Source organism: Thermobia domestica, chromosome 10, assembly GCF_964235325.1.
Source record: "Thermobia domestica chromosome 10, izTheDome1.hap1.1, whole genome shotgun sequence".
NCBI classification, from domain to species: Eukaryota; Metazoa; Arthropoda; class Insecta; order Zygentoma; family Lepismatidae; genus Thermobia; species Thermobia domestica.
In genome coordinates this window covers 91,949,819-91,962,909 of record NC_137463.1, presented here as the reverse complement: position 1 = coordinate 91,962,909, position 13,091 = coordinate 91,949,819, and the positions used below count along the sequence as shown (strand labels likewise).

Here is a 13,091-nt window from a genome sequence, read left to right as displayed (position 1 = left end):
TAATTGTTGGTCTGGTTTTACGTTACCTTAATGTTGAAAAAAGATCTTAAAGTTCACCAAAGTGTTTGTTTATTCTTTAAAAAATACTAATTGGAGCCTATAAGTCAGTCAAACTAGAATTCGCTTATGTAGTGCTCGTGGACAAAATTTAATATTTTTTTCGGAGGATTATTGTCGTTACCTTTCCCATTAATATACCAAAAGCAAGCCCCTACTCATCTGACTTCATGGAAAAATGACATACGAAGAGGCATTGTCATTCGCTTTTTGGCTAATTTTTCAAAAACGGCTAACTTCAGAAGGAAAATGAAGTAGATCAGTTAGAAAGAGCAGAAATTTTCCTATGAAATATTTTTTTATTATATTTTCTCTGAGACCTACCGTTTCCTAGGACTGATGGTCACTTTCCAGAAAATTATGTTTAAAAACAGCTGAAAATTGTCAGTTTTATCGGAATGTTTAAAAGTGCTTTTAGGATTATTGGCTGTCATTCATTTCGGTTTGATCGGGAACATATTTAAATTTTTGTGACAGCTAGATGCTGACAACTGTTTATTAATTAAGAGACAAGCAAACATTACATTGGATGGTAATAAGAAATAATATTTTCTTGATTTGTTATATATTAAGTTGGCGGTAAGTGCTTGAATTACCATACACAAACCGCAGCTGGGAATAAAGAAAAATAATTATTATAATATGTTATAGAAGTTACGTTCAATATGTATTGATTTGGACAATGGATCATTGGTTTTACATCTCAAATAGCTGAAAATGAGTTAATTGAAGCAGGATTAATAACTAGAAGATTTTATCTTACAGAAGATTGTAAGAGAATAGTCTTAAGCTAATAATATACTAAAAGTTGCACAGTCAAACAGATGTACATTAATAATTCGTTTAAGCCTTTGATGCTCTAATTACATTGTTTAGAAATTTTGTTGTTGATGAATAAGATGGATGATTTAATTATGTATTAAATAGCGAAGGGGCTAGGAAGAAAGTTTCTCTTCGTATCCAACGCGATATTAGCTCATCAATATCGGTTCTGATAAAGTAATCAAAATACCAGTAACTAAATCATGTTTCAGAATCGGAACACGTGAAAGAACAGTATCAAACTTTATACTAGGTTGTATATAGTACTTAAGCAAACTTGATCTTCAGCCTGGAATCGAACCCGGGTCTTCCAACGATAGCTTGTCATTTGAAGTCATCGCTACTGGTAATTCTGCAAATTTTCATTCTTTGTGTTGATTTGTAGAGTTTGTTTGAAGAAATAATGTTAGTTTTCGTTGTAAAGAAAGTTTTCTATGTACAGATGAGATCTCATATTTTGGTGCCCTCTGGGCTGGTCTAGTAGCTAGTGTGTGTGCCTTTGGTGCATGTGGTCCTGGGTTCGATTCTGGCAGGAGAGCATAAAAAGTTAATTTCACAATCATACGCTTTCATTGATTATCCATCTCCTTTAGCCTAAAGTGTATAAGCGTGGGGCGTTAATTTAAAAACCACTTCTTGTCATTTTCATATTTTGGTATTCAGATTAGTAATTTGAGAAATGGGAAGGATGAAAGGAACTTTTCTCTTTGATTCAGTTCCTCAAAGATGGCAGTACACGACTTTCCAAACAAAGTGAATTGCTAGGGTAACCAATGAGATGCGACGTACGATCGCAATTCAAAATCCCTATAAAGTTGCTTTCCTTCACTGTGTTGTAAAAAGGAGTACGAAATGATACCTTGTTCCGTTCTTGAACAGCTTTAACAGTTCTAAAAAAATAAGTGCAATAAAATTGCTTACAAGAAACGTCTGTGATTTATTCTAGCACAGTGCGTTCGGTGTGATTTTGGAGATGAACAAAGTTCACCAAACATTCTGCAATTATACGTCTGCACATATCGTCCGTTATGTCACTTGCATGATGAAATTGAGTCTTACAGCTGTCGATTTCTGCTAAAACTTTCCATGGCATTCACTTGTAGGTTCAAGAAAGAAAGAAAGAAAGAAAAAAAAATACGAACGCAAGTCAGAACGTATTTTTCATATGTTTGAATAATTTTTTCTACCTTGTGTTACAGTGGGTAAGAAAGAGAGGCAACCTAAATTCTTAATTTGCTGTCAGTGCTCTAGAATAATGTTTAAAGGTAACACATTGTTCGTGTGAATTTATCTTTAATTATTTTGACACTTCTATTTGCAGTTGTCCGGAAACTTTGTAAAAAATATCCGACATGTAGAAATCACGTGCCAGGATATCAGAGTGGCTATGTGCGCAGATAAGGTGAGTTTATATCTTTTTAGTAGAAAAAATTCACTAACACTTATAATTCTTTCAGAGTTTTATGTTAGCAACTAATTTGAAGTTAAAATTTAGAGTACATAATTTTTTCTTATTGTTTACTTGTCAATATCTTAAATTATATAGTTAATAAAAATGTGAAATTGAACAGAAAAATTTGGATAAGAAATTGAGCTCGGTGTTCTAGATAATATGTGCGGCAATAAAACCAAGAAATTTCCTTTTTTCTTTAAAAAAAAAAAAAAAAAAAAAAAAAAAAAAAAAACTGCGATAATGCCATGACATATTTTTTGTTCTTTTAAAAATGCGAGAGAACCGTGGGCTAGTCAAGAAGAAACAGACACATTACACACATTCTTTATGATATGTTGCGGAAAGGTACATAATATATGTAATAAACTTTAGTATATGGTGAGTTACATATTTATACACAAACGCTTCTTCTTTGAGCTGAAATCGTACATTTCGTTGAGCAAACCAGCATTGATTAAAGCAGTATATCACTTAAAAATTACGCCAATTTGCAGTATTGCATTGTATAATTTGCTTTTCTTGAGCTAACGGCTATTCCATACATCTGTTCGATCATCGATTGAATATTTGTCGCAGTTCAACTTGCATTTCTTTTCCTTTAGTGAATTTAATCTTGGAAAAAAATATATCGGCCACAGTAGACCGTACAAGATATTCCAGTACATTAGTGATCAGTCATAAATTCGCTGCAACATGTACCTTCTCAGAGCTGGGTGAGAAGTTGCAATGAATCAAGTTGGATATCATTACCCTAAAATAAAATAAGTAATAAAAATAAAAAAAGTTATATTTTGACTCAAAGTAGAATTAGGGGTCATATATAACATAAGGGAATACATATTGCATTACAATTAGAGAGTCTTGTTTCCGTTTGAAGATTAATGTATCCCACTGAAGTGTTATATATAAAATAAATAGCCTACATTATTCAGAATTTTAGCTTAAAGCATCCCGAAAAAGAGCGTTCGGAATTTACACTTGAAATAAAGATGAAGTTTGAAAGTATAAATTATTCATCATTGTAGAAACTCAGTTTTTTTAAAGAATTTATATGTTCTCAATCAGTTCTTCTAATAAACTGTCTACTTTCTACGTGAATATCTGTTTGATTTGGTTTGTTTTTGTATAGGAAAGAAACTGTTATTGTTTTATTGTTTTACTAAACCACGTAGCACGTAGTTCTTATCTTTGCTGCAATACACATCTGTATTCTAACTACTTACAAAACAGCAACAAGGTCTTTCATAGCAAACATCACTCAACTAATGCATTGTTGTGAAGCATTAGTGTTTGGCTCACCACGGATTAATCACACTGCAGTTTAATATTTTCGTATTATAATTGTTCATTTTGTAAATTTTTGCATGAAGACTGATTCCATTCAAGTTAAAATTGAATGCATATTTGAAATGCGGGATTTGTGGCCTTACATCCTTTGAAGTGTATAAAAGAATTTACGGCAGAGCTTCTTATGCGAGCCTCCAAAACCGGCCTTAACTCAGAGATAGGACACAATCTGGCTTTTCTATTCGTCGAATTATATAAAAGAACGCAATGCTAGCGGGCCAAGGCGGCGACAGCTCGGAGATAGGATAGTAGCAGGTGTTTGCATTCGTCGATATGTATAATAAATAAAGAATTTAATGCGAGCGGTCCAAGGCGTGGCAATTCGGGGTTTGAGGAAGCATTAATCAATGCATCATTCGTCGCTGTATGTAGAATTTTAATTTGAGTGATAATGCAGGAAAATAAAACCGGCAGTCATTCATCTTTACTGTCTTAAAATGAAGGCGTGTTTCCAAGAACATAATCCCTTGCAGAGCCATATATATTAGCTGACAGGTTTTGAGCTAAGAATCGCACTGAAGAAGGAAAGAAAGGAAAGTGCTGGACTGGCTGGAACTAGCTTCATTTTCTCGTCACCAGATTTGAGTCATCTTCAAATCAGTGGCCGGGTTTTCCTGTATTATTCCATCGTTGTTCTGTGTCTGCTGATACTTTGTACATATACATAAAATAATTGCATCAATCCCATGATTGTACAGAGTGACAACACGATGCAATCAGAAACGCAATCTTGAAGTCTTCCTTGATTGTGTGTACCCGTTGACGTCTGTGAAATTGAAATCTGATAGACATTGGATCAAATTTATGAGTCCGTGAGAAGACAATACTTAGTATATGTAGATTATCCAAACGTAAACGTTTCAACGTTACAGAAACGATGGAGTTCCTTAGTGTCACTAACATTTTAAATGGGGGTATCACACATTTATAGTTCGTTTGTTTGCATTTGGAAAGAAAGCTTTTGTCCCCCTACTATAACACCTTTTTTTCAAGTGCTGATATTGTTTTCGCTCATTAGTTTGCCGTCCTTTCTAAATTTTTCCCAGGCAAATTGATAAGAAATTTTTACGATGGTTAATGACAATTTGTTTTTTAAAGTGCAGATGATTCTTTAGTGTAATTTTTGAAAATTCTCATTTTTAGTTTTCATTCATTCATTTGTAAACTAAATCTGTGTTGATTAATTACTGAGGAGTTCGTTAATATAATTCTGATCCATTGTTCGAAAAAGTTTTTGTTTGACCTGTGATGAAACTTTTTATTTGTACTGTATCGAAAAAAAATATATATATATATGCAGCCCGTATATAAACTGTGCTATCTGATGTTGTTGCAAATTATTCAGTTATAGTTGATCAGTAATATAATTGGAGAAGTTGACTTCTGGATTCTTGATTAATTGGGTTTTGTTTGATTCGAATTTAGCGTCCCTTTCAACCGTCAGGCTTTATGACACATGAGCCTACAGCTTAGCGTGGGATCCGAGCCACATACGAAAACTCACCAGGAATCGAACCCAAGTCGCCTGCACCGAAGGCACGTACGTAACCGTATAGCCACGGAGGAGCTCGGAACTCGGAATTGAGTCTCAATATCACGGAAGTTCAGCATTCTAAAGTAGGCTTACATCTAGAGGTATTAACACATTCATGGCTTATATTCAGTAATAATTACAGATTTACTTCATTTTGTAGAAATATAATAACATGATACATGTGTTGGAGGTGGTCGCGACTTGCGTCCATTAAATCCAGCCCACAGTATTTTGAAACGTCTGCCGCCACTGTCTGAATTGCTTCTCAGTGTTTGTTTTATGAGGCGTGTATGATTCATAAAATTTCATTTCAGATACCTTCGTAAAAAATCGGCGACATCAGATCGGGAGAGCGTGATGATCAAAGTCCGTCCCTTCGAAGTTACGCGGTTACCTAAAACCCGCAAATTTCTGCCGTGCTAGCGTGTGATATTGAGTGATATAGGACTATCCTCCCGACAGGTAAAACAGCGTCTTGTCTGAGAACCACATTTAGACCAGAATGCCTGGACCTTCCTGAAAATGCATCTGAACCGTCGACAGTAAGCCACTCTTTTTGGTTGCTCAGGGTTTTCTAATTTATACACCACGGAGATACGGTACACAGTAGTCTTCGTTTTTATTCCCGCAGCAGAGAACAAATGTTTGTAGACAATCCTGATTCTTCTGCAAACTGATGCAATGTTTTAAGAGAACCTAGTGCTAGGTCCTTCATATTCTAAACCGTTTTTTCCCACATATCTTTTGCGTGCTCATCCAATAAAGACCTCTTGGTTTCGAATTTCTTCGCCAAGGTCTAAGTGCTAGACTTACTTGGCGGATATCTCCCTCCAAACTTTTCTACGACTTGATAGTAGCTCACTTTATCGAGTCTGTTCAGCAATAAGTGCAAGCAATCAGCATTCACTGCTTCACATCATATCGATACATTTTTTAATTGTGTGGTGTGCAGAAACTACTACGAATAACAAGTTTATTCCGTAGATATCCTCAGCCAAATGACAAAACTATATCAATAGAGGCGAATCAGACAGGAGATAAGCTGGGTGACTGGCAGACCGCTACTTCTTGTCGCAGGAACTAGGCGCCACATTACAGATACATTTAATTTGTCACACAGTGACGTATTCATGTTCAAATTTCATTGCATTATCTTCATTGATATTAAGGTTATTCAGTAGCAAATTTGACAGCCTGCAGAAAGTAAAAATATACATGATTAAATAAATAGATGTTTTATCAGGGAATAGATGGTGATTTGCGGATGAAATAGAAATATGTATTTACATATTATTAACGTTGAAGTTCCTTCTTCCGGATCAGATTCCTTATGCACTTAATCTAATGCGATTTGCTTAACCATAAACTTACATCCAGAAAAGCAAGGGCATTAATTAACTCCCAACAGTATGATTGTTGTGCAAAAGTAACAGAAAAATATATTATTTCTTAAAAGCTATTCAGATCAGTTAGGTGCCTACGTCTGTGAGGACTTAGAATATTATTACTAAACGTATAGAGATGGACTAATTAGAATACTATTACTAAACGTATAGAGATGGACTAATTGTCTTGAGTAGGTGGAAACTTGAAGTAGAATTTCAAATAATGGGTTTGCTCTAAAAGTCTATTTTAATAAAGAAGTGATCTCGTGTTCGTAACAGCGATTGGCAACATAAAATTCAAAAATCCCTTTTAACAATCTTTTAATGTGTTCGATGCCATTAAACTAATTCTACACATTTAACTGGCTTTTGATGAACTTTTAAAATCATGATGGAAAGGATGTTCGTATTTAATATTGTATTCACTCTTGTTTTGTTTGTTGTTACTCATGATTTTAGTGAGTAGTTCTTTTAGTTTAATGACTGACCTGTAAGTGTTTTTAAGTATAAACTTATAATCGTGGTATTTACACTAGGCTTCTTTAGAAGTTACAATACATTACTATATAAATAATCATTAATAGTGTATTATTATTGCCCGTTGTTTTAATATTAGCTTAAATTTAACATAATCATATTGTCTGAAGAATCCAAGTGTAAAAGTGAGGAGATGTGATATAAAATAATTAAGTGTGTTTGAAATAAAGCTTTCAGAAAGTTTGAGTGGTCAACAATGCTGGATGCTAATTATTCAGCTTGATTATTTCAATACTAAGAAGTTAGTACAAATCAAAATACACAGAGGTTAATTCATTTATATTGAGCCAAATTTGAATGCGTCATTTACGTAGGAAATACCGTGTTTCCACCACCGGTTATGTTTGATCTGAGGCCACCTCTATTGACTATTGTTCGACATCGTAGTTTCCATTGCAGAGTTCGCGTTACAGCTGAACCATGCGTATTGTATTTGAATCCTCTTTACAGGCTTTTCACATTCCGAACACGGTGCGAACTCGGTGATAGGATAGGTACTGCTGGAGGAGTCCGAAAACACAATAGTCCATTGGACTAGCATCTAGACTCTTGACAGGAATGTCAGAAAAGAGAATTGCCGCAATTCCAGTGTCCTGTTCCATACGGCGATGGAACCAGTGATGTTCTCGCCGTGTGGCTGGGTGCCTTTTTTGGTACAGTTCAACGTGGTTCGCGTCTTGTCCGTACAATTCTGGGATTCCATGCCTGTACATTTCAGTCAGGAAATGAGTCTGGTAGTACGCAGCATTTATTTTGACGTTTCGCTCCACCTTTCGGAGACGCAGAGTGCCTCTGTATGAGAAACTGGGCACAATCATGAACCCTTTTGTGAAACTCTCATCGCACTGGCGGAAGAGAGTGCTTCGGCCTTTGGCGGCAACAAGTCTTTTGTAATGGCGCGAACCTTACCACAATCTGAGGTAAATCCTCGCTCACCAATGGTAACAACAAATTTCCACCGATCACTCACGAGATTACGTTCATACAACCTCCTGCAGTTCCTTTTTCGCTCAGCCACATGACACGTTTTTAGGGCCTGGACACTGATCTTGTAGAGAACCTTCAGGCGTAAATTCCTTTGAATGGTACGTTTGATTGTCGTCTGCGATGTGCGGCATTTGCTGGAATTGCAAGCTGTGTAGGAAGATTTTCGGAGGACGGCATACACCGAACTCCACGCAACAACGGCGAGATCATCACAGGAGGCTGATTTCTATCTTCCCGCGTCAGTGTGGTGAACCCAGGAGTCTGCGCCGCGTATTTCCGTATAATACGGTTCACAACGGTACGCATGTGACATACGATGCGATTTCCGAACTTAGCATCGGAAAGGGCGACAATGAACCCCTCCCAGAATCTGTTCAGTTTCGGTAGCATCACACTACGCTCGACCACACTGCTGTATTAAGTGACTAACGTGATACTGTTGTTTGCCTCGTGGCAATTTCATTGCGAGGGTTGCGCATGCGCGGCACAGTTGCACATAGATTTCGGCTCATTATAAATGAATCAACCTTTGTAGTATAGAAGAACTACATGTAGTACACACTACTTAAAAAAATTAGGAAGTGAAAGATCGTGTAGCACTGTTCAGAACTGTTGTTCCGATGATGGCACTTACTTGAAATTCTGTTTTCTGAAAATTCCTCTCACTCCTAAGCTTTTGTCTGTCTTGGAGCCTTGTTCACTCAGGATAAAAATAGGAGTAAAATTAATAAAAGCATCAAAAATAAAAGCATCATATAAAGGAACGGACTCACCGTTGTAGAACAGTGCAAGAGGGCTGGACGCTGCGAGTGCAAGGAATTTTGAGAAAACAGAATTTCAGTTTAGTAAAATGATTGTTAAAATTCCAGAGCGTGTAAAAATATTGTTTTGGTTGTGTTTCGTGATTCAAGTAAATGTTTGAAAAATAAAAACAAGAGATAGAGCAATATGAAACTTTAAAGCTTGATGAAAAGTTCCTTTTTCTAATTTGGTAATATATTGGCACATTTGTTAACACTGCCTTTAAATGTTTCGTCAGAAACCATTAAAATGACCTGTAAATATATTTTGAATAAATTTGAGAAGAGAGTATTAAATGCCATGAAGCATGGTAATTAAAAATGTCATATAAATCACAAACTAAACAATAGCAGAATGATTTAAAAACAAAAGTGGAAGGGGATATTTAGTAGCCTGTATACGAATGAAGCAACAATTATGTGTAAAATGTTTCGGTTTTAACATATGTAGCGCCGAAAACCGCCCAAACTAGATCGATATGCCAAAATATTATACATATACTGAATAACGTAAACATTCATCCGTCGCATCAGAACAGCTCTAATAATTGATGTGACATGAATTTTACTGAATGTTGGAATTGTGTGGTTACATCCAGCAAGAGCTATTCAGTTATTGCCTAGATTGCAGTTATATTTTGGAGAGATTACTACAAGTCAATAAGCAAGGCGGAGACAATATTCTGATGTTGAGTAGAATTCAACTGGCGAGCGCGAGCCTATGAAGCACTGGAGTTAGTCAAGTGCTCATGAAAGCCTTGTGTTGTGTAAGTTGCGAAGTGACACATTGTTGCTCTGTAACTTCTACGAAACACGGGTTTCCAGCAGGAAAAAGAGTGTAGACATTTCGTGTGCAATTGTCTGTAATAATATAGCATGTCAGTTAATTTGTAATACCTGTATTGTAGTTGTCAAAACACATAATTATAATGTAGTAGTACTAGGATTTTTAAAATAAAAATTGAGATTTTTTTTTTTTTTTTTTTTTATGCATAGTATGAAAACTTCATTGCTATTGTTTCTTAAGCTGCTAGTTATTAATTCTGTAAGTTAATTATATTGCATTTTGAGTTTCCAGATACGTTTGTATTCAAGTGACTGGTAATTTATGTATGAATAAGCATGTTAAGTATGAAGAACATACAAGTGTCGATCCTAACCGAATTCTGAGTCCACGAAACGTTAGGGAGAAAGTAACATGTATAACCGCTGAAGATTTGGCTTGCAAAAGATGCTCATTGGAACCCCACAACCTAATATTTAGTGTATGTGCCTTCTCTCCGAATTCAATTTTCGCTGGTTATAGTTTTCATTCACATACAATGACAATTGTAGGGTTTTGTTTTACCCATAGTGCCACCTGTTTCATTGTAATTGTAAAATTTATGGCACATTTGTACGTGTTTGATTTATCAAATTTTGATTTAGAGACTGGCTGTAGAATATATAATTTCTCGAACGGTTCGTTCACATCCAAGACTTAGGACAAATATTTTATCGAGAACTTGTTCCATAGAAGTGCATAAAGCTGAGAAGTTGTCAGGTTCTCGTTTGAAGGAATAACAATATTTTCTTGATGAAACTCGGATTCTAATCATGATTGTGATTCGCATGAGCTTGTTGATTTTAGGCGTAAATCAATAGTTGTGAGTAGTTTGGATTTCCGGTTACGATATATTTGATCTGCTGTTGTACGAAAGAAATAAATTTTATAGAATAGTTGCGATATTAAAAATTAGTATTTAGGTAGTTCTATAAAATTATGTTGTTGATATTCCATAATACAGGCAGATTTACTAGTATAGGATTACTGGTTTGTCAGAAAAGTCATGACTTTTTTCGTTTTTTGGTGTATGCAAATAAAAACCAAAGATCAATTAGTGATATGTTGTCCGTTCGTTCGATAATTTTTAGCTATCTTTCAGTGAGCATAATTCCTCGTTCATAAAAGAATCTGTTATTATACTTCGCAAGAAGTTTTGAAGAGAGTGAAACAAATAAAAGGCTCACGACTCGAGATTAGGCGGATATGGCAACACATTTTATCTAAGCTTCAATAATTTTTAGTGGGTAATCAAACTTTTTAGCGTTGATTTCGTGTTGTTGTAATGAAGCACAACTGCTTTACGATTTACGAGCTTCGCATGTTTCTGCATAAGGGTTCCGTTCAAACTGTTCAGTTGTATATTTTTCATTACATATGTGATGAGATTTGTTATATTTGGTTCCTTCGTAGGAGCTCGAAAAACATGACACCTTTGAAAAAAATTATCAAACTTTTTCTGGTAATTCGTTGTCATGTGAAATGAATTATCACGTCGGAACGGAGACCATTTGCGGACTGTTGAAAATATGATCGTTTTTCTCGCAGATATTTATACTCATCGTGAAATAAACTTCTTTGAGTTCATGAGGAAACACAAACATCAAGCTTACTTACGTGTCCTGACTTCTTCAGATTATGAACGCTTGAATGGTTGATGTTCAGTGTTACTGTGATTTCTTGAGTCGTGTTACATGAGTATGACACGGTTAGTGCCTTTATTTTGTCGTCAGCAACCTGCTGTCAAATTACATAGAAATTATATAAATGCAGATGACCCTGATACTTTCAGAAATAAACTGGACAGTGCGTCTACTAAGTTTTAGGACTGGATCGATAAAACTACTTCCAGGAAAGAAATGGACAATTTTTGTTGTTTACTCTTCAATATACATCCATCCTAGACTTATATACACTTGTTTCCACGGTCTGGATGTCATTTTGGAATCATCTTTAATTCACTCATCACCCGCTGTTGAATGTCGAGAACATAACCTTTTATTTTGGGTTTTAATTTTAGAACAGGAAATAGTCTGTAGGTGCTAAGTCAGTGGAATAATGAGGTGGTTAAGCATAGTTTTCATTTTCTCCATAACCTGTTTCACAGTAATCGCGTTGTGAACGGGGGCATTGTCGTTGAGAAGGAATCTGTCATTGGATTCAACCATGATCAGTTTAACACTCTGGATCTCTTTGACCCTCTTGCAGTAATTCCTTGTAGATAACGCCCTCCCCTTCTCACGATATTTCTCAGCTTAAACTTTCTTAGGTCGCGGCGAATTTTTTTTCCATCCATGCAGATGATTGATGTTTAGTGACAAGCTAAACACTTAAAAAAAAAAAATCAGGCTCACTGTCAGCTGCGGCGAACGAATCTTGACCAGTCAGACATTGAGACGAATCAGAACGAATCTTCCGTTTTCGCAAGTCTTACACAACAGTCTTCCTCGTTATCTTCTTACAAATATTTACTTCATTTGCAACATTCTCGTTTTGAAAGTTGACGATTCTAAAGGAGCAGTTGCCAAATTGCATCTATGGTCTTTTCATTTGACATTCAACTGGCCGGCCACTCTTACCATCGTCCTGAATGTCGGCTTACCCATCACAAAATTGGTCCACGCCAACGGCAAATGTTCGAAATGAAACGAAATATTTGAGTTTAACGTCCCACGCTTATGCCGGCTAGGCTAAAGAAGACTGCGATGATGAGAAGTGAATGAAATGGTGGAACCCACGCACACAGTGTTTGTCCACCACAAAGTTCACTTGGCGTGAGCTAGGATCGAACCAGGGATTCCATGCACCAGAGGTGAACGCTCTACCACTGAGCCACCGCGGCGCATGGGAAACGTTCGAATGGGACAATGTTTGGTCCAATTACTGTATTTAGATTTTCTGTGCCAGTTTTCCGGCTTGAACACAGAACTTAATCGTTGTTTGTTCCTCCAATCATGAGGACCACATATACACAAAACTCGTCTGCAGTGCGTCGAGACATATTACTGTTTCCGTCGGCCAGTAGACGACGTATTTGACATACACAGAGCAAAATCAATCTTAAAATACATAACAGACGGACTGTATAATGCCATCTGTAGCAAAATTGCGTCATGACATTTTCTGACAACCCAATAATTTTATTGATCAGAAAACTATAAGCTCTGTTTTTTCCTGTTTTGTAAAGAAAAGATGAAAGTCGGCTGCAAGTTTTAATGCAACTGCTTTTAACAGACTGCGGTGTTTCTGTCGGTAGTGTGCAAAACAGCTTAATTCTGTCAGTGGTATCTATTGATTTTTTTTTTTAATGCTCCATGATTATGCTCTGACACTAAGGTAGACGGTG

At 36.1% G+C, this 13,091-nt stretch overlaps 1 protein-coding gene across 1 annotated transcript in view; it reads left to right on the top strand.

Moving 5' to 3' along the window:
- Sos (Son of sevenless guanine nucleotide exchange factor) overlaps positions 1–13,091 on the top strand; it is a 231,250-nt gene that overhangs the window by 20,198 nt on the left and 197,961 nt on the right. The window contains exon 4 of the mRNA XM_081728247.1: positions 2,201–2,281. Coding sequence (XP_081584373.1) covers positions 2,201–2,281 — 81 coding nt within the window. The remainder of the gene's footprint in view (positions 1–2,200; positions 2,282–13,091) is intronic.